The sequence below is a fragment of the Vigna radiata genome, chromosome 5 (genome assembly GCF_000741045.1).
Source record: "Vigna radiata var. radiata cultivar VC1973A chromosome 5, Vradiata_ver6, whole genome shotgun sequence".
Classification (NCBI taxonomy): Eukaryota; Viridiplantae; Streptophyta; class Magnoliopsida; order Fabales; family Fabaceae; genus Vigna; species Vigna radiata.
The window spans coordinates 2812206-2838025 of NC_028355.1; the positions used below are offsets into that span (position 1 = coordinate 2812206).

General features: G+C 28.9%; 4 protein-coding genes across 4 annotated transcripts; 1 reads left to right on the forward strand and 3 right to left on the reverse strand.

Annotated features, from left to right (window-relative positions):
- Positions 1-901: 901 nt before the first annotated feature.
- Positions 902-4541, reverse strand: LOC106762645 (IQ domain-containing protein IQM1). Its single transcript, XM_014646657.2, has 9 exons — positions 4242-4541; positions 3344-3866; positions 3013-3127; positions 2859-2924; positions 2654-2742; positions 2445-2532; positions 2122-2349; positions 1834-1935; positions 902-1754 (listed from the first exon to the last, which is right to left on the reverse strand). The coding sequence occupies exons 2-9, from the start codon at positions 3805-3807 to the stop codon at positions 1329-1331; spliced, it is 1578 nt and encodes a 525-aa protein (XP_014502143.1). The 5' UTR covers positions 3808-3866; positions 4242-4541; the 3' UTR covers positions 902-1328.
- An 8287-nt stretch (positions 4542-12828) lies between these two features.
- On the reverse strand, positions 12829-13801 carry LOC106760069 (heat stress transcription factor A-2-like). The gene is made up of 2 exons (XM_014643505.1): positions 13496-13801; positions 12829-13416 (listed from the first exon to the last, which is right to left on the reverse strand). Exons 1-2 carry the CDS (start codon positions 13799-13801, stop codon positions 12829-12831), a joined length of 894 nt encoding a protein of 297 aa, XP_014498991.1.
- Positions 13802-17038: 3237 nt separating this feature from the next.
- On the reverse strand, positions 17039-19707 carry LOC106761357 (5'-nucleotidase SurE). The gene is made up of 9 exons (XM_014644904.2): positions 19351-19707; positions 19059-19221; positions 18918-18961; positions 18689-18766; positions 18452-18605; positions 17916-18068; positions 17701-17811; positions 17468-17533; positions 17039-17368 (listed from the first exon to the last, which is right to left on the reverse strand). Exons 1-9 carry the CDS (start codon positions 19599-19601, stop codon positions 17264-17266), a joined length of 1125 nt encoding a protein of 374 aa, XP_014500390.1. The 5' UTR covers positions 19602-19707; the 3' UTR covers positions 17039-17263.
- Positions 19708-23519: 3812 nt separating this feature from the next.
- On the forward strand, positions 23520-24879 carry LOC106761216 (30S ribosomal protein S16-2, chloroplastic/mitochondrial). Its single transcript, XM_014644744.2, has 3 exons — positions 23520-23735; positions 23878-23923; positions 24307-24879. The coding sequence occupies exons 1-3, from the start codon at positions 23603-23605 to the stop codon at positions 24527-24529; spliced, it is 402 nt and encodes a 133-aa protein (XP_014500230.1). The 5' UTR covers positions 23520-23602; the 3' UTR covers positions 24530-24879.
- Positions 24880-25820: the final 941 nt, after the last annotated feature.

A 25820-nucleotide genomic window follows, 5' to 3' on the forward strand; every position in this document is an offset into this window, starting at 1 on the left:
GTTCCTTCAATTAATGCATTAACTCCCCTGATCAGTATAGTTGTTTATCTTAATGGAACAGGACTAGAATATGGAGTGTATTTTAGGTTTTATTCAGGATTTTATATCTTATTTAACTGTATTAAATTCACTTATAAAATGAGTTTTGCATTTATATATATAAATTGATCTTATTTTTAGTTGATAAAAGACTTCTAATACATAAAACATTTTTTAATTCTTAAAAAAATCAATAATAGAATTAAAATTTGTGAACAGTACTCTCAAATTAAAGTAGTCAAAATAGGTCACAATTTGCAGACTAATCTGGCCTACCACGGATTCGAATCAGGATTGGATTTGAAAAAATTATATTTTTTTTATGTAAATCAGATTTCAACCCGGCTCATTTAAACTCGACTCATTCAGGTTGACCCGCCAATCTATCTACCTTATTTTATTTTATTAAAATTTTATTTTATTTTTATAAAAAATTGTTTATTATTTTTTTTACCCTAAAAATTATTTAAGTTTTCTATTTTCAAAACTAATTAAACACTTTATGTTTGCAGTGAAATTTGTTTAGATTTGAATCCATATTCATAGTGAAATTTGTTTAAATTTAAATTATAGAAAGTTTGTAATTTTTTTTATAAAAAAAAAAATTGTAATTAAGTGAACCAGAGAGTCAACCCGTTTACCCACCAATCCGTAGTGGGTCGGACCGAATTCGAAATTTTTCTGACTGACTAATAAATGAACTGAGTTAGATTGACTTATCAAGTGATCAACCTGTTGTGAACTAAGTCGAATTAGATTGACTTATCAAGTGATCAACAAAGTCGAATTGAGCTGAGTGACCGATTTTGACAGCTAAGATTTATTCCAATTTTTATATAAGTGAAAAGGTAACACTTGAAGAGAAAGAATGTTATTTTATTTATAGCTGAATTTGTATAGCAGACAAAAATTGATATGGTGTTGAATTAGAAACTTATATTCTACTTACAAAGAAGAATGAACTGAATGGCCCTTTTAAAACGAAGGAAAACCAGAGAGGAATCAAAGTGTTAATACAGAGTGACTCAGTGAGCCTAATAATGAAGAAATAAAGAAATTGTAAAACCAAAAGAGAAGCTAGCTATCTAGCCAGAGAGATAGAACTCAGCTTCTGTGATGTCATCTCAGTTTCTGTCACTACGTGAACTATTATGTACGTGGTACTTGGTCTCAGACATCCATAATTTCATCATTAATGCCTTTGCTTCTGTCTGATATGTTTTCAAATTTCACATCCACTTCAGATGTGAAAAAGGGAAATTTTTCAGAACATGCACCTTGCTGCTGCCTTAACTTGTGGCAGGGATAGGGCGCCTTGGGCTGGGTAGGCCCATGTAAGCAATCCTTGGAGACATTCTAACTTTTGGGCTGGGCCTTGGGGATGGGATTGGGCCGTAGCTATATGGGCGTGCAGAAGCAGGTCTAGGGGAGAGGTTGACTTGCTCCAAGGCCATTGATTGAAGATGTTCAGGGTAGTCACGCACACAGCCGATCCTGGGTCCTGCCCCTGTAGACCACTTGCATGTTAACCTCTTAGACACGTCAAAAACTGGGACCTCGACCTTCTTTTCTGTCTCTTTATGAATTGTTGTTGCATTTATGGTGATGCCATTCATGGAAGGTAGAGGGGGACCCTTAATTTGTTGTGACTCTTTAATGTCACTAAATGAAGTGGAGCCAACCATTGAAGGAGCGTCATCATCTATAGCACATTTCTGCATAATCAACAGCTATATCAGTTCAGCTTATTTATTACACTCTCTTTCTCAACAATTAACTTAACAAAATTTTTACCTTCACATTCGAAAGGTCCACGTTGTGCTCGTTAAGAAAGCTTATAAATTCCTTGAAGTTCTCTTCTGTGGGGTGATAATGACCACTGTATGGCCAAATAGCCTGCATTGTTTGTCAAAACTTTCCGCATCAGTCACTTTCTTTTTGCTACAATAATTTTAGTGCTTGCAAATGGATTCAATTTCTCTAAAGTGGTCTAACGTGTAAAGTGAAAAAGTGTTGAATTAAAGTGCTATCTTATTATGTATACTTTATATGATGTGAATGTAAATATTATGTGTTATTTACCTCAAGCACACCCTGCTTAGCCACTAATCTGCCTGCAGCTGTTGTAGCAGCACCAGAAAGAAAGCTGGAGTGTTGAAATGAACCTTTCTGCTTGCGCCCCACATACAAGGACCTTGTGGTGCTCAGAACAAATATCCATTTCGACTTTCCATCAGTGTCCACAAACCTTCCATCTCTGTACACTAGCTTTCCTTCTTTCACGATTACTTCATATTCTTCCCTTTCTTTCTGCAATGGTTACAACACACAGACAAACGTTTAAGAATAAGAATATGAAAAACTTATACACCCTTAAGTACTGCTTAAGATCAGTGATAACTTACTGGTCCAAGATATGTAATGCACTGGCGTTGCAGGACGGCTCTGGGACATTTTTCAAGATTAATTTCTTTGCCATCTCCAACATCCAACCTGCAAATCATAAAGAACAAAGTTAACCATCAAGATCCTTAGCTTCTATAGTTTTTTCCAACTACAACATAAATGTAGTCAGAAGATATAGATGATTAGATATCTTAGAATATGAGTTTACCAGTAGAAAAATGGTTGTGTGCTTTGGCTTTCAAACCAGATATCGTAATACATGTGCAGATTATGTCCGTAACGATGACGTGGGTCAATCTGTTCAGAAAACAAAAAGGAATGCACGTTGCCAACATTAGATGAGACCATAAACTAGAATGTAACATAATTTCATGGCTAAATAGGAGTTGTTAATGGACTGATGTGTTACTTACAGCTTCGAGCCAATGTTGCAGGGCCAACTTTTGAGCCTTTTCATCCTTGGATAAACCTTTTCCAACCTGTACATGTCCCAAATATAATTATAAGAATAAGAAGATAAATCAATGTACTTTAATTTAGAGAAGGTTGAATTTCAATGGAATATACCTTAGCAGCTCTTGTCCTTGCTCTTGCCCACTTTGACATAGCTGTTTCTTGTTTCTCCACATTAAAGAATGAAACAGAACTCCTTTTAAGAGCAGCAAAGTCTAATGCCTTCCACCTACATCGATTAAATATCATAACCAATTAGTAATATACCAAAAATATTAACTGAAAATCCACATAAAGATATAATATGATTAGTTATGATTGGAGAATAGCACCCAAAAAAATGTCTAAGAAATCACTTCTAGATTCTGATTTCATTTTGTGGAGTGTAAAAGTGACTTGCTGGCATGAGAGGATCTTAATCTAAAAGAATTTGTTTGAGACTTACCAGAGCTCTTCCACAACAACAGCACAATCTGCAAGGTTTCTTCTGGTGCGGTAACTCTTGTAGACTTTCTGAACTTTAGTTGCGGCAGCATCAAGCTCACTAACTGGTCTTGGGGAAGAGAAAACCACTTCTTTAGGCAGAGAAAGAACAGGCACTGGCTTCTGCTGCAAGTGTTCACTTCTCTCAGAATCCATCATCTCCATTCCTTTGATGCATGAAAGGTTTCTTTCAAAGATCATGTGTTCGGGTCTGCAATCCTTCAACTTGCTTGAGCCGTTGGTGGTAGAGGCACCCTTTGACAACACAGAAGAGGTGTCTGATTCTCTTTTCTTGAAGCTACCTCCTGATCTCAAAATCACAGCCCCATCTTTTGAACCGAAGGTCAAATTCAAAGACAGACCAAAGAGAGAATGTCTAACGATTTCTTCCCAGGCTGATGAGAGTAATGAAAGTGATAATCCCATAGAGATTTAAATCCCCCCACACTTCAATTTCTTTAAGAAAACTATCACTCTTTTGATTCCTGCCAATACAACACACTTGTTTCTGTTAGATGAGTTATAAGTAGACCATACATCCACCCCAGAAAATTCTTACAGAACTACCCATTTTGTTGAGTTAATTTCTTTTCATAATTGTTCTTTTCACCATCGAATTTTGAAAAAAAAGAAAAAAGAAGCGTCCCTCACAACCAAAATCAAAACTTTTTCTCTGTCTTTCTCTTTTTGTTTTGCTGATGAAGAAAATAAAACAGATGCTGCATAATCCTGATACTTATTTGTTTAACCATGCAACCCCATGAATAAAACAAGTTTTGTTTTTTATGAACCAGAGATGTATTTAGGAAACATACAACTTCATCCAAAGCAGCAGAAAAAATCCAACATGAACGATTTACCTTTGCGTATTAGGTATAGGTGTTTGGTGTGTACGAATTGAAGTCTTGTTTGAGGATCAAAGAAGACAATATAAATGCAGAAAGATGGGAATATGTTAGTGTCTTTGTTTGCTTATATATAACCTCAGAATAACCCGATTTCCACACAGGCAGCAGACTTTCAAATACGTGTCAAGAACGGAAAAAGGAGAGAAAAAATGTGGTCTTTGAATTCCACAACGAATCTGCTAACGCAACTTCGAATGGAAAATAAATGGTGGGTGGTCATAACAATAGGGTACCAAAGTTTAGCTGTGTGAAATTAAATTTTTAATTTTCCAAAGTCCAACCCACAAGTTGGTTTGAGTGGTTCAAAGGTTACGGTTTGAAGTCGACCCAATTTTCGATTTTTAAAGGTGCATAGACCCTTGCAGAGGATATGTGCTTCTGTTTTTAATTCCATAAAAGGGCACAGCAAAAGACACAAATTTGAAATAAAAATGAAGAAATAGGGTTTAGGCTGCTGGTCAAATAAAGTTAGCTTCTTTGAGGTTCCATTGGAAAACCTTGGTTCTTTTTAACCTAATTAACAAACTTTACAGCTAGCTACATTCATTCAAAACAAAAGAAACTCTAGCATTGTAAATGGCTTTAAAAAAATTCAATCTTTTTGTTCATATTTTTTACTAAGAAGGGTCCAATACCTTATCCATGATCAAGAACACAGTCAAAATGTTATTAATATCTTGAGACTAAATTTTCATTTTTGTCTTAAAGGTATTGTAGTTTTACATTGATGGTTTAAATGCTTTTAACCTTTTAAAAAATGTAATTTCTTATAAAAGAAATTGATACAACATGTTCTTTTGAAGTTGAAAGATCAAATCCGTTTCATAAGTATACGGATATTGATTATATTTAATTGAAAATGTGAGTATCAAAAATTTTTTTTTTTCAAATCTTAAATACAATTAATAATCATAAAATATAAGATAAACATTCCTCCATTCCTTGGTTTTAACTCTCTCGTTGAACATGGAAGCCATTGTTGATATATTGTTGAAGGTTTTGTTGATTCCTCCATAATTGACCATTGAAGGCAAAATTCATTCTCTTTCTTTTTATCCACAAAAATTGAATAAATATTAAAAGTTAATAATCACCCATCATGTTCAATTAATTAAGTTAGATTCTTTAACATTCATTTTATTTGAACTGATTTATTTTTCTCATTTTAAGTTAACTAACATTGATATTTTTTAAATAATTTTAAAAATGTAATTTTTTTTCTTTTCCTTTTTAACGTATATCATAAATTTTAAATTTTTTAAAATAGGAATTTCAGCTTTTTCTAAATAAAATAAAACTTATTATAGTGTATAAAAATGAAGATTTTTTTACTAAAACTTAATAGAAAATTTATGCTTCTAATATCTTAACAATTTTTTTTGCAATAAAACATATTATTATTTTATTGATTTGTTTAAATTTATTTTTTTAAAATATTTAGAATGAACGAATAAAAATCATAACATATGCATAATTGTAAAAAAAAAAAAATTGTTTAGAAACTTTTTCCAAAACTTATACAACAAAATGCTATTACACTTTTTTTTATATCACCATTATTTATTTTTATTTATTTTTATGAAAGCAATAGTGATTAGTCAAGAGCGCGTTTCGTAAACTGTGTGACGGACAAGAAAAAGCTCTGTGCTCTCATTTTTTTGTTACTGTCTTATCTGTCCATGTTCCAATGTACGACTTTTCCAATTCAACATCTCTCTTTTACCATTATACCCTTTATTACAATAGATAACCTTTCACGTGCCACCAATTTTCTACGTGCTTTTGATTTTTCAAGTAACATGGCGGTCGTAATAATACACACCTAAATTAGAAATTATAATGAATACTAACATAAACATATATTTAATTTATAATTCAACCCTTCATATAAATAAATATCAACATGTAAAAAAACTCCAATAACCTACTTTTATCTTTATTTATTTATTAAAAACTATAATTAATACATTATTGAAACACAAATAAAAGGACATCATTAATACAATATAGGCTTTTAAGATTTATAAAATGAGTGGGTAGAGTTGTATGTTGGATGCTAAATCAACAGCACGTGTTTCGTTTTCATCGTACACTCGTAAAGATTAAGTTTGATTAATAGATCTCACGAGGGGGATGTTGAATGTTCTTGTACGGAAAATAATCTTTCAAACATGGAGACCAAAGTCGTGCTCTATATGTACCACACAATTATGTGATTTAAACTCATTTAATTATTTTTCTTTTAACTTATATATATTTTCTTAATATCATAATGGATGATCAAAGTTATTTCACATAAATATACCTGTTTTGTTTATTTTTAAGTACTTTTTAACAAGTTTAAGATGTTAGGATATTTTCACCTTAATAAATAGATAATATTGTTGATCATTTTCTAGATTGACGAGAGAAATAATTATTAAAAGAATAGGTCAAATAAACCAAGAAAATTTGAAGACATTCTATATATCACTGTAATTATTTTTTTAGCTCATGCACAAAAATCTTAAACGAAAAATATATAGAAATAGTATGTCAGTAAAAATTTATTGTAAACTAGATGTTAAAAATAAAATCCGTGCAAGAAAATAATCGAATTTTGATTTAAATAACCTATAATTGATCAAAATTGAAATAGTTTGTGATTATCATGTAAAATATTGTTAAGAACCCACTTCTAACATGGTATCAGAGCTATGGTTAGAGTCTATCCTAGCGATATTTGTTGGGCAGATTGTTCCACCCGCTATTTGGGTCGTTATCGGACCACCCATTAATATCGTGTTTCACGCTCGAGATGTATATACCTCGGCGTGAGGGGGTGTGTTGGAAGTCTCACATCGACTACAGATAAGGCCAATTTATAATATATAAGTGGGGTGCAGACCTCACCTTACAAGCCGGTTTTGTGAGGTTGAGTTAGGCTTAAAACCCACTTTCTAACATGGTATCAGAGCTATGGTTAGAGTCTATCCTAGCGATATTTGTTGGGTAAATTGTTCCACCCGCTATTGGGCCGTTATCGGACCACCCATTAATATCTAGTTTCACGTTCGAGATGTATATACCTTGGCGTGAGGGGGGTGTGTTGGAAGTCCCACATCGACTAGACATAAGACCAATTTATAATATATAAGTGGGGTGCAGACTTCACCTTACAAGTCGGTTTTGTGGGGTTGAGTTAGGCCTAAAACCCACTTCTAACAAATATTCTATTTTTTTCGTGTTTACGACATTTTTAATACTCAGAAGTATATTTTTGTGGCTTAAATAATTTATAATGGGGAAGATTCTTAACAAAAGAAGAATGTGATTTTGGTTTGGAGGAAATTAAAAAGAGATGGTTGTTTTGATAATGTTTAGGAGTAGGAGATCACGATCTAATAAAAGAGTTGTTAGAAATGAGTTTTGGGCCTAATTCAACCTCACAAAACCGGTTTTGTGGAGTTGAATTAGACCTAAAATCCACTTCTAATAAGAGCTACGAAAATTAAAGATCAATTACATTTGTATAAAATGTTGTCATGTTTAATGAAACATTAATGTTGAAATGAGGTCATTAAATAGTCAGACATAAGGGGAAATTATGGTGATTGGTGATGGCGGCTGAAAACTTGTGTGATAGAGATTATGGCAACACTGTGGTGGTTGGACATTAAGAAGGTAGGTGAAAAGAACAAAAAAAAAAGTAGTTCATTTTGTAATATAACCTTAAGTTTGATGAGTATATATATAGTATTGAAATTGTATTTATTTGATTCAAAATATATTATTATTGTGATATTAAAAGATCATCAAATAAGTACGAGATTTATACAAAATATTAATACCTTTAAAATTATAAAAATATGATATTTTTGATATTATAAACAAAATTTAAATTATAATAAATTGAATTCAATTATTATATATTTTATTATACTTTCATATTTATTTGTTGTCATATTAATATATTTACGAATGTCTATAAATACTCTTGATTAAGAGAGTAATTTAATTCAATATTTATATTTTATTTTTATATTTAGAGAATATTTTTATTAGTTTGAATGTTGGAAATAAAATTTCGATAAAAACATTTAAAACCATGGTGTGGTCGGAAACGATATTTTAAAAATAAGTTTTCAATTCTCTTAAACATTTAACTGGAGATGAATCCTTATATCTCTTACCCTAAACTTTGAGATGTTTCAATTCAGTTAATAATTTTATGTTTAAAAATAAAGTTATACGAAGACAAAATCAATATTTGTATATGTAGTAACATGTTTACTTGGAAAATATGATTAAATTAAAAAATATATTAAATTTTAGCTTGCTAAATAAGAATTTTTTGAAGTGTAGTTAACGTGGATACTCTTGTATCAATTACAAATCATTCATCACTAATTATGATTATTTTTAATTAATAATAATAATAATAAATAAATAAAGAGGAAAATGAATAAATTATGCAGTGTAAGTAGGTGTGGAGTAATTAGATAGTGAGTGGAAGAAGTACGTAGGCAGTTTATGTGAAATCATGATCAGCCAACCCATTCTCATTAATGGCTTCCAACATTCACGCATGCATCTTAACATGGTCAAGCCAGCAACTGCTCCACACAATCGACTATCTTACCAACTAAAACAATTAATATATATACACGTCTGACTATATAGTTTTACGTTTATATAGATGTTTGATTTATAGAGTCTGACGTTTCACAAAAACGTTGGTTCAGAATCTGACGTTAAAAATTTAAAATAAAATACATTTAAAGTCCTATCTGCATTAGTACTGGAAAGTAAACTCTTGTAAACTTCGTTGTTGAGGGAGGGTAAATTCTTTGAATTAAATTTAAAGTATGCTCCTTAAATATAATTTTTGTTTTAAATTTGGTTGAGTTTGAGCATCAGTTTTTGACGGTGAACTAGTTTTAACTACCATGACGTTCTTTTTCTTTGTTATAAAAATAAAACTCGGTATGTATGAAAATTGGGGTTACCGAGTGGGTCAATATGGTCAAAAATCTTGACCATTGAATGTTATGTTTCTCTTTATTGTACTCTTTTTTTTTTCAACCCACGTTCGTTTTGAATGGTTTGGTATTTCCTTAGGTCATTGTATACGTTTACAATAACACTTCATATCCCTAATCTCTTTCAGATATTTTAATTTTAGGTCAATGTATAAAGTTGCCTTCAAAACTGGTAATGTATTTGGCTAAGATGTACATGTGCTTCCAAGCTGACATTACATTATACATATAAAACTACACAACATGAACAACTCTTTTTGACTGTTCTGTTTCATAATTGTTCCCGAAACATCACACATCCTCTTCTTTTTTATTTCAACATAATTGCCCACTTGCATTATAAAAAAACCTTTTAATTTAATCTTCTTTTCTTTCAAAAGCAGCCATGTTTAATCATCTTATCTCTCTCTATTAATTATACCTGTTTCTTTCAAAATAAGCAATTAATAAACTCCAAACAAATATGTCCTAATCATACAAATTGTACAATAATTCATATGACACCAGCTTATTATTATATCCACAGCCTCGACCATTTGATACTCAACACTGCTACATGCATATGTGTTAGTAAGGTAATTAATATTTTTTTGATATAAGATATCTCATCTCTTAATTTCTAATTTATATGTAAATTATAAGATTCTTTCATGAATATTAGTTGTGGGAGAAAGTAAAGGTAAAAAAAAGCAGTTTAAAGATAAAAAATAGTTCATATTCTAACATGGATTATTTTAAAACATAATAGATGTTAATTTAATATAAGAGTGAAATTTTTGTTCTCTCTCCCTCTCTCTTTATTTATATATATATAGAGAGAAAAAATAAATGAATTATAAATACATAGGACAAAATGATTAAAAAATATGATTGTTTTTTTTTTCTATTAAATTTAATCTAATAAAATATAATTTTATTTTATTTTTAATTAAATTTAATTAAAAATATATATATATAAATTAATTTTTTATTACTTTTTGTGAGTAATGAATATCTAGATAATATATTATCCGTATTTGATCCATTTAAAAATAAATATTTAAATATCTGATATTCATTATCCACAAATAATAAATATTCACATATAATAACTATTCTTTACATATTTTATCCGCGAATTTTTTTTTTTTCCTAAACATAACCGAGGGAGAAAGAAGACTGTGTAAATATATTGGTCAATAATTTAAGCATGTGTGATAACGTGACATAATTACATGAAATTAGGGTTAGGGTTCATGGAAACTTCAAATTGATTAAAATATTAAAGTAAATCAGTATGGATGAATTGAATTAAGAAAGACGCATCAAGAGGAGTCACGTCCACGTCAATTTTTGACAAGTCGTTCTTATAGTGGAACTCATTTTTGTTCCTGGTGCGAATCAAACCATACACTAAAAGAAAAACTCCATTGACTAGACTTTGTTTCGATGAGAAAAAGAAATAGATAAATGAAAATATAATAAGAATATGATTGTTAGAGTAGGAGAAATAAATAAAATAAAAGGTATATATTTATATTTCATTTTTATGATTTTTCAAGTATGATTTAGATGGATTAGCGAAGGTCCATCCATCACGGATAGTGAGTGAATTAGGATGCATAATAAAATTTGATTATTGGATTAATTAGATGGATTGGTAAATGGGGTTGGGCCATTGGCCCACTAGATTTCATTTTAATATAATACAGTTAAACTTATCAGGAATTGGTTGGTTAACACATTGGTTCACTAGTTTTATTTTATTGAGTTGTGTAAATATATTTCTACTTGAATCTAAATAAGATTTTTTGTCTTTAACTTGTTTCTTCTATCTTTATTATTTTTTATTTTGTTGATGAATTATTAAATAAAGAATAAACGAGTTGATTGGTGAGTTAAAAGAAGTTTAAAAAAAGTTGTAAGCTAATTAATAAATTAGAAATGAGACGGTAAAATTTAAATAATAAGATGTTTTAAAAATTATATAACTTATTTCGAGCACTAGATAATTTTTTATGTGAAATTCAGCTGAAAACATTCAAATTTATGTCTTATTCAAAATTTAATTAAATCAAAATAATATTTTTAATATATATAACAACTTTTATATATGTCACCAAGGCTTATACTCATTTCTTTTAAAGTTACTTCTCACTGTTTTGTTAAGAATAATTTATTTAGGTGATTAATTTTAGAAGGATAGGTTTAATACAATAAATATTTATATATTTCGTTTATGGTATAATAAAACAAGTTAAATTCTTAAGTACACAAGTTTTATCTTTAGTGATAGTTGAATATGTGTTTTAGTTTATTAAAAAAGGAATAATAATATTAATATATCATTGACATTAAAGAGTAATTCCAAAGGAAAAAACTTCCTTTAAAGTTAAATTCATGATAGTTACTACACATCAATGAAATTCAAGCCAAACTAACAGAATTAAAGTTATTAAACAAAAAATTTCTCAGGCTTGATAGAATGTTTTTATCTATATTTATAGTAATGATTCAATGTTTTATTTATTTTTTATTTTTTTACGTGTGGTTCTTATATTTTTAAAAAGACTCAATGCAAAAATGTCAATGCAATTGCTTCTATTTTATTCCTGGGATTCATAATAATTATATAAAAAGAATGAGTAATTATATTAATATGTATCAGCTCATCATCCTTTAATAAATGGTGGTATTAGAGCTGATATGACTATTATCCTTTGTGAAAAATATTGGAACTACCTAAAATAAAAATTAAACAAAAAAATATTTAATCATTACTATAAAATACATGGGTAAAATATGCTATTAAGTTTTCTTTTATTATAAATATGTGAATATTTATTGAATTCAATAGACTATTTATAATTTTAGAAGGAAAAATATTTTTTTGTTTTCTCAATAAAATAAATTAAATCTTAATAACACTTATTTCCTCTTCTAAATTCAAAGATAGCATAAAGGGATGATATCTTGTATGATATTGTAAAGTAAGAAGAAAAATTAATATAAATTAAAGCGAACATCTTAAAGAAGACAAAAAAAAGAAAAAAAGTTGAAGAATTGGAGCTTCACTTGGACTAGTACGTACAAGAAAAAGGAATATAACGCCTATATTGGAGCTTCACTGAAGACCGAATGCCCTTTTCGTTACTCTTATCTACTACTTTGTGAATGAATATTTCAGATTATGAACACAGCTGCATGATCTTACCACAGTGCATGTAATAAGACTTCACTAAACTCTTGAAAGTCCAACGAAGCATTGGTTTTAGAATAAGAAAAATGATATTTTAACACTAATTTTTTATACTATTTTGATACTGCACACGTGTCAAAATATGGTTGAATGATTTCAAATTAAAAAAAAAAAACTTTGATTTTTCTCTTCCATTGTCTCAGATTTTTTTAATTTGAAATCGTCCAATCACATTTTGGCACGTATACACTGTCAAAATGATATTAAAATATCATTTTTCATTTCTTATTTATGCATACAATATCACTGTAAACACTTCAGAGATGTTGAGTAAACTAATTCACCCCACCAATCCATTTGTGGATCCAATCAAACTCTCCAACTCAAGATATATATTTGACTCATTCACACTTACATTTACATCCTCATCAAAATTCTCACTTAGTAATTCTTCTAACACACCATCATAAGCATGTGACACATCATAACCATGTGTAGATATGTATGAATCATCTTTCACAGTCTCTGACAAGATACCATTTTGTTCACAACCTTGCTGTCTATAATAACCAAAGTTTGAGCTAGTGTTTGTGCCCTTATTAGAGAAACTCAAATAGTACTGAGGTCCCAACAATTTGCATCTCTTGACCATTCTGCTGAACAAATCCAACATCTGATATTGCTTCAACTCAACATACCGAAGCCGTTCTTCAAAATTGTTAAGTTGAACCTGTGAATCCTTAAGCCGTTGTGTGAGCTTCAGAATCTCCACTGCTAACACGTTCTTCTCCTTCTTCAGCTCATCAACTTCACCTTGAAACTTGTTCTTTCTTCCTCTTCTCACGATATTCTTCAGTAAATGCCTTTTTCCTGGTTGAAAACCTTCACATGCAAACTCCCAACGCTTTGGATTAACCTTCTTAAACCCCTGCGCGAAGAAATTAAGAAATACACAGTGAATGCTACATGGCATGCAAAAATGCAAAAAGAGATTAGAGAACACTGACATAGTTGTTAAGTTGGCGAAGGAAGCTAGAGAAGTTACTGTGCTTGAAGTAGTTTGGAAGAATGGTTTTGCTGAACTTAGCAGAATTCCAAACCACGAAACTGCAACGCCCTTCACCCCACGACACAATTCGCTTCAAGCTCTCATCTTCCACCATTTTCAATATCTTCTTCACGAACGGTTGTGGACCCCACTCAACATCATCATCATCTTCTTCCTTCATCAAAACGATGACGTTTTCAAAACCAACCTTGTTTTGTTCCTTTGCTTTCACTTTCTGAAGGAACTCGCTCTCGGAAACATCCATTTTCCTATCTTTTCTTCCAAACAAGCTTTATTTTTCTTAACCAATGCCAACATTCATCTTCATTTAATATCAAAGTGTCTCGGTCAAAAAGAATATACTCATGTCTTTCTTTATATTTATGAGGGTTCTAAAAGAATTAGTTTATATGATATAAATAATAATAATAATAATAATAATAATAATAATAATAATAATAATAATAATAATAATAATAATAATACAATTCGTAATTTTAAGTCATTGTATTTTTATTTTTCGCTTTTTCACTAATTTAGATGTTAAAGATAAATTTCTTTTCGAGATATTAAACTCAAGAATAAAAGCAGGATGAAGAGGAGTACTTTCAAAAATGTTCTTTCAAAATCAAACATATGTATTATGAATTGTTCGAAAACGTAAGTACAACCTACATGAAAATTGATATCATTCTTCTTTATTTTAAATTTTAAGAAAATAAATTTATAAAATTTTTATACGATATTTCTTTTTCATTTTTACTTAATATTGTATTTATAGTCACAGCAATAAAAATATATAATTTATTATGCATGATTTTTTTTTTCTCGTTTATTTATTAAGTCTTTGTAGACTTTCCAAAATAAGAAATGCATTATGAATAAAGAGCTTATGAAAAAGTTACCATAAAGGTCTCACTTGGCAGTTCATCGAAAATAAAATTAAGAAAAGTGTTATTCAAGTTATTATTATAAATATTTAAGAAAAAAAACTAACAATTGGTAAGAAAAAATAATAATAATAATATTGTTATAGTTCATGTAATTTATTTATAATTATTTTAATGAAAGCAAACACGGTATTTAGAAATCAATATAATTAAGTTAAATAATCTCTCTCTCTCTATATATATATATATGTGTGTAATCTATTGTTTATTTATTTAATACTTAGTTATTAATTTTAAAGTAAACTATATAATAAAAAAATAGTGCTAATACTGTACTAAAATTATCATAATTATTTAATCACTAAATTTATATATAAATATCATTAATGTCAACTATTTAATTATTCATTAATTAAATTCAATCTCGGCTATTGTAAATTAAAAAATTTCTACAAAAAAAAAATAAAAGTCTGCGAGTGTGAAACATATCAAAATTTTAAACTATATAATAAATTATACTAATACGAAAATTTAATTATATATTAATAGAATTATGTCTATTAAATTTGTGAGATTTAAACAACGGTTACTCTAAAGTATGCTTTTTTATGAATAAGGATTTTTCTATTAATTAAAATTTGGTTTAAAAGATGATGTAAGTCAGTAAATTNATATATATATATATATATATATATATATATATATATATATGTTATATTATTATTATTATCACGGTGGTGCTGTTATTTTTAGTAGGTTTAATTATCTCATTTTTATTTGTATTTTTATGTGAGCATTATCTCGATTATCTTTCCCATCTCGGAGAATGGGTAATGTATTTGTCCTTGTACGGATACAAATATTAATTACATATTTAAAAAATAAAAATTGCAATAAACTGTAATATTATTATATATTAAATGTAAAAAATATGTTTTTATATAAAAAAATACCATTATATATAAATATTCAACAAAAGTATAAATAAAAATTTGATAAATCTTAGCTAAAATATTTGAATATTTTTTTTTACTGTAAATAACCTTTGATAAAATATTTGAATTTTTTAAGTTTAAATGCTAATTTGATTATTATTTTGTTAAAATTGTTTAATGTGGTTTTATTTTATTCTTTTATTTAATAGGTTGTAATTTTTGTTAATTTTAATAAATTTAGTCCATTTTATTAATGGTATTTAAATAGTTAGTGGTATAGTGTATAATATGACTCATTATTATAACATGACACTCCACCTTTTTTTTATGCAACTTTTTATACATTATCATCTTCCTTGCCTCCATTATTACTCCCATCATCACAACTTCATTCTCTTCCATGAATTTCATTACCCATTCAACATCATCAATTTTGAATTAATAATTAAATTATTTTAATCATCAATTTTAAATTAATAATTAAATATTTAAATTTTTGGTTTGTTCACTAGTTTTAGCAATGTTGGGAGAAGAATTTGGAAAAAATGAGAAATGTTCAAGAACACAAGGTTTAAAATGTGTTCATGTTTATTTATTTAATTCTAAATCACTCGCTTTCTCTGTAGAGTGCTCTCGTTCTACTAACCAAAAATGAAAACAAAAATAAAAGAGACGATGAACGAGTGATTGAAAAATAAGTAAGAAAAAAAAATGAGCTATGAAAAGTAAAGAAAAAAAATTGCAGAAACAAAACAACCACGTCATGATAATAGATTTTACATTATATCGTTAAGTATTTAAACGAGGTTAACGAAAAAAACTAAAGAAAATAAGAACTAAATTAGTATTTAAATTATTATTTCAATGATAAATAAACTTTTGAAGAAAAAAAAATTAAAATTAAAATATCAGATTGAAAACTTGAACCTCATAATAAGTTAGATTATATTTTATTAGTTAGATAATATATTATTAAAAGTAAATTATCGGTTGAGCACAATAATTATTTATATATTTAGTTTTGAGTACACTAAGAAAAATGCAATCTCATTAAAACAAGTATTTTAGTTTTGTTTGAACTCTTTTTAATATAATTATGTACTACTTAATTATTATTATTTGTCATACGTGTTATTTTAAAAAGTTAATGTTAATATACGATTAATCTCGAAGGAATCATTAAAGGTTTTAATGTTATAAAACAAAAATAAATGATGAAAGACTGCTTTCAAGGATAATTGAATAATAAGGATACTTTTTCTTTTAATTAATACATGTCATCAAATATTTAATCATTAAGGAGTTCAAACACAAAATAAAATTAAGATTTGACCCAAAAGTGTATTGGATTAAAAATAAAATATGAGTACTTCAAAAGTTCCTTTCAAATATCTTTCAACACCAAAAAAGTTATTATCAATGATAATTGAAAAAATTGTTAAATTAATATCACATTTATTTTCATAACCCAACATAATATTTATTTTATTGAAAATACTAAATTTTATTTTTCATAAGTCTAAAATTAAAATTATACTTTCTATTATAACATAATATTTTTATTTATTTTTAAAGTCTTTGCCCCTTTTTAAAAAAAAAAAATTGAAAAAAAAAAGTCAAACTTCGATCATTGAGAAATTCAATTGTGGATTAGGATAAGGAAAAAGTCTTTTTCACGACTTTTTTTACAACATCTGTTTTAAATATACATATTAATAAAATAATAACACAATTTATTGTACAGAAGTTGTTATCTCTTCACTGTCCTTACGAATATATAGATTAAGTTAATGCGACAGAATCTGGCCAATGATAGATGATACTTTCTAAGTTCTTATTATATCAAACTTGCGAAGCATTACTCTCTCACTTTCAAATTGCCACAATTACAATGCAAAATGCTCAATTAACACCATCTCCACTGACTCCAATAGCCAACCAACTGGAGACTGATGATTGAATTTCCATGTCACCATTTTCATATACAGACAAAGGGGTGACAGTAACCTGTTTGTCATTCCAAATGGAACAAATTAGCATATAATAATGTAGAAGAATGCTTAGTTCCCACCAATGCATCATCCAAAACACAAAATTATCACTCACAAATCCCTCTTCAAGTGCTCTAGAGTCTAAATCATCCTCTTCATTCTCCTGCCTTTTTTCTGTTAACTGCAAATGAGAATTCAGGCCATGAATGCAAATGAAGAAAAGCACCAACACGAAGAAGAAAGAACATATTTTCAAACCAGTGCTTTTATCATTCCTCATTGTACCAAATTCAAACTAGATTCATGTGAGAACATGTTTGTTTGCTTGGCAAATGATGTTAATGGTACCTCCATTCTGAAGTATTTCTTTATGCTTTGTTGAGAACTGAATTTCCCAGCAACACCAATTGATTCAATCTCCACGTTCTTGCGGTTTGAGTTTAGCCGGCGTGCTGCTGCCTGAAGTGTTGTATACAAAGTAAGTTCCATTAAAATAAATGAGAGAATGAAAGAATGTCCTTGTGAAGAAGAAAACCAGCTGTTGAAAGATGAGATATTCTTACAGCAGCAGAGGCATCTCGTCCTAGTTTTGCTAACATGATTCCAAGACTTTGCTGGTTTGACATGTAATGGCCTGCAGAAGGGTTCCTATTTGTTGACACTGCTTGCCAATTTAAAGAAGCTCTGTTTGGACTTTGCCTTGTCACTTTGACACCCTATTCACAAAATGTATTGGAAAACACAATGTCTAACTAAATGTGATATGATTCAGTTTAGATAAACTTTTCATCAAACACTTACAGAAAAGGAAATAGATTAGTCAAATGAATCAAACGTCTCTGTTATGTTAAAAAACAATCTACATCAGTTTACCTCTCTAAAAGTTGAAGAACATGAATTGATTTTAACTTGGACGAAAATTTTAATGGTCTACCTCCATTTTTTGTCCTCTCAAAATTATTTGTGCTAAATTCATCCAAACTTGGCTTACTTCAAACAATAAGGATGTTGCTTAGATTAATTTATGATTATACACAGTTATGCAGCCAATTTTTGGCAAACTTTAGAATATGAAAATATGATGATCAGAAGAGCAAACCTTATTTGTCAGAGGACAGCTTGGGATTGCTATATTGAGGAAGCAATTCTTGGGGAAAATCCCTTTCTGAATATCACGTATGGCTGCGTGAATTAATGGTAAGCATACAGTAACTGCATCCTTCAAATCATTTTCACAACTCACATTCTTTTCCCTGCAAGACATTGGACAGCATAGTTCACAAGATCATAGGAGGGACAAAAGGAGAATAGAAAAATAAGAATGAATGACATATACCAGTTCAATGATATACAGAGAGAAGGCACACCACAAATCACAGCCTCTCTAGCTCCAGCAACAGCCCCTGAGTACAACCTACATCAGTAAAAAAACACCAAATTAAAATGCCAAAGTTTGAAAGCTGAATTAGAAAAGCAAAATAAAGTTGTATATCCCTGAAAACGAGTCGATTGCTTTTTCAAATTGAATTGTAAGATACCAAAAGAAGAGCTCATCACACACTTACGTGCCATAACCACAGGTTGCTCCTTTGTTTACTCCACTAATTACCTGGTTTCAGAGTAATGCAATTAAAACGGTGGTGTGAACATTGTATATATGTATTTGATAGCTGATGATAGATTTTGAGCACAACACCAGAACCTACCAAAACAGGTTTTGAACAAGAAAACAATGCCCCGGATAAAGCCAAAGAGACACAGTCTGCTGGGGTTCCTGACACTTCAAAGGCATTGGCACCACCAACTTGTGTTGAACACACAGCTATTGTCTCCCCAGTGGTAACCGAGTGACCACACAGAGATCTATCCCTGGATCACCAAAATCCCATTGTAAAGATCCTTAAGGGTTAAATCAACTCACCCCAGTTGAAGTTTTGCCATGATCCACACATTGGAACAACTTAAACTCACGAAAAATCATGTCTTGAGGAAACTTACGATTGTGGGGCGCAGACATGAACATCAAGAAGAGCATCACGGAGGAGTGCCTCCACGAGGAATGTTAGACCAGGAGAGTCTATGCCTTCACCATTGGTGACTAGTACCACAGGCTTTGAAGAAGCTTTGGTTGGTTCCTTGGCTTTGCTGTGGTGCTGTTCCTGCACACTGTCCTTCCTGCGGATCAGTGCTTGTTGGAGATTGGAAGCCAGTGCATGGTTCAGGAAGTTGTTCTTTACCGATGCAGCCATTCGAAACAGAAACTTAGTACAAAGTGAGACAGAGAGAAAAATGTTGTGAACTGTACTTTAGTCTCCTTGCCAGATTCAAATTACATGCTTGTGGATGTTTAGATTTATAAGGTTGTTCTTTTACTTCTACATGTTCTAGATTTCAGTATATTTTTTTTTACCATTGTTAAGTAACAGAAGTAACACATTATCTTTGTTCTTTTATGTACTTTAGTTAAAAGGAAAGAAAATAGAAAAAAAAAATGTGAATGACGATGTATTTTGTTTTGCTTGACTGCATAGAAAGTTAAAGTAAAATAACTTTCCTATTTAAATTTCAAAATTTTCAACTTTGCAGCACGCCGTCTAAGTGATAAAGTATTTTGTTTTCCCTAGAATATGTCACACCAGTAATTTGTTCTTTCAGGAAGACATTTATGTGTGTTCTGAGTGACTCCACATGTACGTTATGATAATACTAAAGTATAATTTATGAACTTGTGTGAAAAGTGGTTGAACATAAACTGGTGCAAGTATCTCTATTTGTATTACAAGTACCTTCTCGTTCATCAAATTCTTCACATGTCTATCAGTGTGACCATGCTGCTTCTTTCTGTCTGATATGAAACCAGTGTCTGTCAGATTATTAATTTGCACCTGCTCTGCATAACTTTGCAACTGTCATCATAGATTCATAGGTTGAGCCAAGGAAAATCAGTGGCCAAAAGGGTCTGTGTTATTATTATGTACAATTAATATAACTGCTCTTGATTTCATTGAGAAGAAAGAAGCAGGTTAATGTGTCTATTGTTATGAACCGATCTAATATTGTAAATAATGAACAATTCAGAAACTTTTAGTTATGAAGAACCACTTCAGTAATTTTGTTTTTTCACTTTATTTCAAAGTTTTATGATTTTTTCCCCCGATTTTATCATGTTTAATGCACTTTAAATAAACTTTTTACTTAATTCATGTTTCAATCATCATCATCATTCGTAAACATGAAATTGAATTTCTATAAAATTAAAAATTTAACTTGTAAAATTAGTTTATAAGAAGAAATGTGTATATATACATTTATTATACTGTAACCTAAAATAAATATATATTGAATGTGATAATAATAAATTTAACAAATAATAAATTTTATTAGATAGACTTTAATATTTTGTTTTATGTTAATTCAACTTTACAAAATTTATTTTAATAACTTTTTATTTAATTTAAAACTTGTTTCAATCACTTTATTTATATGAAACATGAAATTAAATTTGTATAAAATATATGGTAATAAGAAATGAATTTGACTTATAGAATAGAGTTTGCATTAATTTATTATATTGTAATGTTAAAATTCATAGCAGGTGAGATAATAAACTTAATAAACAATAAATTTCATTATAATATATTATATCTTAATAAAAAATAAATTTTAAATTTCACTCAATTCTAAAATATATATAGTGAGATTTATATTTATTTATATATTATAAATTTTATTTTTTAGTTAATACTAGATTTTTAACAATATAATTTAATTATTTAATTTTTTATCTACTTAATGTAATGGACTATATCTAAAAAAAAGTCAAACTTATTTTATGAATATAATTCTAGAAATGTATTTGATTGAATTAATATGTTTTGTAGATGTAATCACATAACATATTTTATTATAAAATATTTTAATTTTTTTATCAAATGGACATATATCTTTTAAATAGATATTACTTATCCACGTACAAAGTTAAGGTACAAAGTTAACCGTACAAAGTTAATGTTGATATTGTATAGTTTATGTACAGATGAGAAATGATTTCAACCTAAAAAAAGTGCTCAGTATATACTTAAATGTCTATATTAGGAAATTGAGAGAAAAATAAATAAATAAAATAAAAACAATTAATAAAATAAGTAAAAATTAAGTAAAAACTATTCTTTAATTAAAAAAATACAAAGAGGGAATTAACATAAATAAATAAATAAATAAATAACAAAAAGTTGTTGGTATAAGTCATCCATTTTTTAACTTTTTTTTTTTTTATAATAGTATAATTACAAAAGGTTGGTATATGCTTGATTGTTATGGTGAGAGAACCTGAATGTGTAGAAACATTTAAATTAAAGGCGTGACAATTATAAAGTTAGTTTAAAATGTTGAAGTGTGCAAGCAAATCATTTAAGTCCACCATTTCAAATGAATTTGAATCTACAAAAGCAGAAGTTTTTCCCAAAATTATTTTCAATAATGCATGGCCTTGTTCATTTATATACATTTGATAACTTTAATTTTTAAAGATGTTTATTTCATATTTTCTTTTCTTTTTTTATCTATGAAAATATATTTTTTTTTAAATTGTCTAACGCCCTTATTACATAACCATATATTTATGAATTTAAATGACTTCCCATTAAAAGTTGCATTGACTTTCTAAAACATAGATGAATGATGATGTGATGCAAATTGAAGTAATGAAAGTAAATATTGGGAGTCAGTGGTAGGCCTAGAATGTAGTTGTTTGAGGTAACACTGTATTCAATAATAATAATCATTATTAATAATAAATAATATTATTAATAATAATTAATAAATGATAATCATTATTGATATCAATTATTTTTATTATTAATTATTATCGTTATTAATAAATAATAATGTATTAATTTTTATTATGAGAGTAAAATAATAATATATTTTAATCTATTAAAACTTCTTTTTAATATATTATTTTACTCAAATGACTTTTCAATTTTCATAAATTTTATTTTTAAATCTACTTATTTTCATCTCTAGATTCTTTAAAAAAAATAACACAAACTTTATTTTCAAATTTATTTATTAAATCTCTTTCAAATATATTTTCAGAAGTGCAAATATCCGTATTGTTTTTTATTGAATTTGGTTTAATAGTCTTTTTTTATGGATTGATTTGATTGTCCACTTATAACCTAACTTCAAATTATACGAGGGAGAAGTTTATTTGTAAAAATTCTTTAATACCTAAGTTTGTAAGAATTGTTGGCTCAATATTTGTGAGTAAAAGTAATTTTGAGATGAACTTTATTTTTATTATATAATAATTTATTACATACAATTATCTCTATGTTATTGAAAAAGAAATGTCAAGGTTGTATTTGCCAATATTGATGTTAGAGGTTGAATTAATGTGACTTTTATGTCTAGGTATGAGAAAGAAGTGAATAAAAAAGAGAGAGGATGAATGAAACCATTATCAAGTTTCACTTCCACAATGTCAACTTAAAATTATAACAACAATCTTTACTCAAACATAAAAATAAAAAGACTAAATCGAACCATTCTAAAAAATAAAAGAACTTAATTAAACTAAAAAAAATAAAATAAAATGATGAAATTAAACCAATTAATCTAATATGAGAACCTAAATACTAATTAAATCTTTTAAAATACTAATAATATGTTATATCAATTAAAAAATAAAATAAATTATTTGTTCAGCCGACTCTTTCTAATTTTTAGTTCGTGATTTTGATTCTTTATTTTTTTTTTTGTTTTTTTTATCTTTCATATTTTAAAAGATCATTTTTTTTAATCTAACTTAATTTTATATATTTGGTGCTATTAAATATTAAACTTAGCATATTCAATGTACAATTAAAATGTAGAAGGTATGCAAATTAAAAATGAGATTGAAACTGCATGTCTAAAATAGAGAGACTAAAATGATGAAAAAAAAAATCAAAAAGACCAAAATTAAAGTTAAAAAATAAAAATTAAAGAAAACTAAATTTCAATTTTAACTTAATATAATATTCTATTTATTCAAATTTAACCTAAACCATATTTTTTTACTAGTATTCCATCTCTTTTCAATATAAATAATATTACATTAACTAGATAATTTCAAATAAAGATATTATTTTATCAAATAAATTGATAAAAGTTCCACCAACGTGAGCATAAGAAGTCCGATGCGTCGTCGTTCGCATAAGAAACACAGTTGCAGAACGCTAAACCCAGAATCCTATTGGCTCTGAAAATGGTGGTGAGGATTCGGCTCTCGCGGTTCGGATGCAAGAACAAACCCTTCTATCGGGTCATGGCTGCTGATAGCAGATCTCCCAGAGACGGCAAACACATTGAAGTTCTCGGTTACTACAATCCCTTACCAGGTTCTCACAATTCCCTTTTTTTTTCTCTTTTCTTTTTCTTTTTCTGATTCATTCCCAAAGATGACGTTTTTTCGAATGTCCAAAGGTGATTAGTTAGATTCGTGCCTCTTATCGATGCTATCATTTTGTTGTTTCCTCTCAGGTCAAGATGGTGGCAAGAGAATGGGTCTCAACTTCGAAAGGGTGAAGTAAGTGATTCTTTCTTCCTATGCCAGTTTGAGGAAGGTCATTCATATTCAATAATTATAATTTTAATGAAATATAAGCGAAATTGTTAAAATTCCTCTGTAAATTATATTTTTAACTTATGTATAAGCTTGATTTAGTCTATGAAGATTTTTTTTTTCATCTTCTAGAACCGTTTATAAGAAATTGTACCTCATCATGCCCTAATTAGAATTGATTTAGTTGTTTCTGAGAAAGAAATAGAAATTTTTCTGGTTGTGTGAATATCCTGTGTATGTTCCTGTTAGAAATTATTCACCAGGGACTTTTCTCGTAGACAGAAATGAGGAAGCTCTTGTCATTTTTTTTTTCCTGATACTGTTGTTTTTTTATTGTTCTTCTTTAGGTATTGGCTTTCTGTTGGAGCTCAGCCTTCAGAGCCTGTGGAACGGCTTCTATTCAGAGCTGGGGTACTGCCCCCACCACCTATGGTGGCAATGGGACGTAAAGGTGGACTGCGTGATACTCGCCCTGTCGATGCTCTGACTGGGCGTGTGCTGAATCAAGAGAAGCTTGCTAATGAGAAGAACAATGACCATGAACATGAAGCTGCTGAAAACCCTTTTTAGGGTTATTACAGGAGAACTGAATAGAATAACTGCTGTTTGCTTGGAGAAGTTGGGTTCTTTACTGGGGTAAGACACTGATCAAATTTGTAGGCCGATAACTGTTATGTGTAATTGCGTCAATGAAAGTGAATTGATAGGCTATCCTGCTCTGATCTGTCTGCTACTTTTGTTTTTGTGGAACTTTTTAAAGCTGCTAGGGCGATAGCAAAGGTAGTTCATTTCATTTTGGGCTTATTCCTTCTTTGCCCTGTAAATGGATTTGTGGAATTTTGTACTCTCCAGTTGATTTCTTTGTTTCAGTGCGTGCATTTTTGAAATGTTAATAAATTACATAGTAAATTACTGTTGTATAGAGATTGTTTTGATTTAAGAACTAGCAGGAGTATAATGTACATCCCTATGAAACATGAATGGTTTACCTATGATTGGGTTTGCCTGAGTAAGGAATTTCGTCTCTAAATAGGGATGATAACGGAGGTGTATGTGATGAGGCAAAATGAAATGTACTTTAGGATGTTCTATTCTCCATTTAGGCTCAAAGAAAATCCAGATTGATGTTGTAGTTGGAATGATGATTCTACTGCCGATCAGATAAAACACACCAAAACTTTGAAACCAATCTTTAAAAAGAAACCTTCATATGGATTACAATCTTCATAAGGTTGTAAGTGGCACCACTTCACAAATCCAAAAGTAATTTCCGACAATCTTCTTATTGGGAACAATCACATATCAGTTTAGATGGAATTTGCTAAAATTTATTATTCAATTCAATTAAAATTGTTTTGAGTTCAGTGGGTTGGGTTTCAAAGTTAGTTTTTGTGGCTTAAGTAAGTCTGTCTAAATATTTAAATTTATTTTAACTTTTTTATGTCAAGTTTTAAACTTGATTAGCCTTTTGCGAATATGAATTCGTGGTCTCTATTGGTTATTTTTAAGTAACTTTTTCGATCTGAAAAAGGTGTTGTTCTCAGTCTCTATTCAGAGTCTGCTATTTTTGTTTTCTTCCATCTTAATATCGATTTTTTGTTAAATTTAATATTTGTTTGGATGAGTGGATTGACATGGAGAAAACCAAAAAGTAAGGAAAGGAAAAGAAATATAGTATTGTGTGAATTTAATGAAAGACGTGAAAATAAGTAAGAAATAAATAGAAAGTTTTAGGATATCTTTGGATTAGGAAGTGGATTTGAGTGGGTAAAAAAATGAAGAAAGTAAACAGAAAGTTTTAGAGCGCACATGAATTAGGAAATTCATCTGATGGAGTGAGAAAAGAGGGATTCAAAGAGTA

Coding starts and splice junctions, on each gene's coding strand:
- LOC106762645 (XM_014646657.2), bottom strand. CDS start 3,807: ATGGGATTATCACTTTCATTACTCTCATCAGCCTGGGAAGAAATCGTT. Junction 1,936..2,121: donor CTAAGCAGGGTGTGCTTGAG/GTAAATAACACA, acceptor CAAACAATGCAG/GCTATTTGGCCATACAGTGG. Junction 1,755..1,833: donor TGGACCTTTCGAATGTGAAG/GTAAAAATTTTG, acceptor TTGATTATGCAG/AAATGTGCTATAGATGATGA.
- LOC106761357 (XM_014644904.2), bottom strand. CDS start 19,601: ATGGCTGCATCGGTAAAGAACAACTTCCTGAACCATGCACTGGCTTCC. Junction 18,069..18,451: donor GCTGTCCTCTGACAAATAAG/GTTTGCTCTTCT, acceptor TTTTGTGAATAG/GGTGTCAAAGTGACAAGGCA. Junction 17,534..17,700: donor AGAAATACTTCAGAATGGAG/GTACCATTAACA, acceptor TCTCATTTGCAG/TTAACAGAAAAAAGGCAGGA.
- LOC106761216 (XM_014644744.2), top strand. CDS start 23,603: ATGGTGGTGAGGATTCGGCTCTCGCGGTTCGGATGCAAGAACAAACCC. Junction 23,736..23,877: donor TTACTACAATCCCTTACCAG/GTTCTCACAATT, acceptor GTTTCCTCTCAG/GTCAAGATGGTGGCAAGAGA. Junction 23,924..24,306: donor CTCAACTTCGAAAGGGTGAA/GTAAGTGATTCT, acceptor GTTCTTCTTTAG/GTATTGGCTTTCTGTTGGAG.
- LOC106760069 (XM_014643505.1), bottom strand. CDS start 13,801: ATGGATGTTTCCGAGAGCGAGTTCCTTCAGAAAGTGAAAGCAAAGGAA. Junction 13,417..13,495: donor TTCGCCAACTTAACAACTAT/GTCAGTGTTCTC, acceptor TTCTTCGCGCAG/GGGTTTAAGAAGGTTAATCC.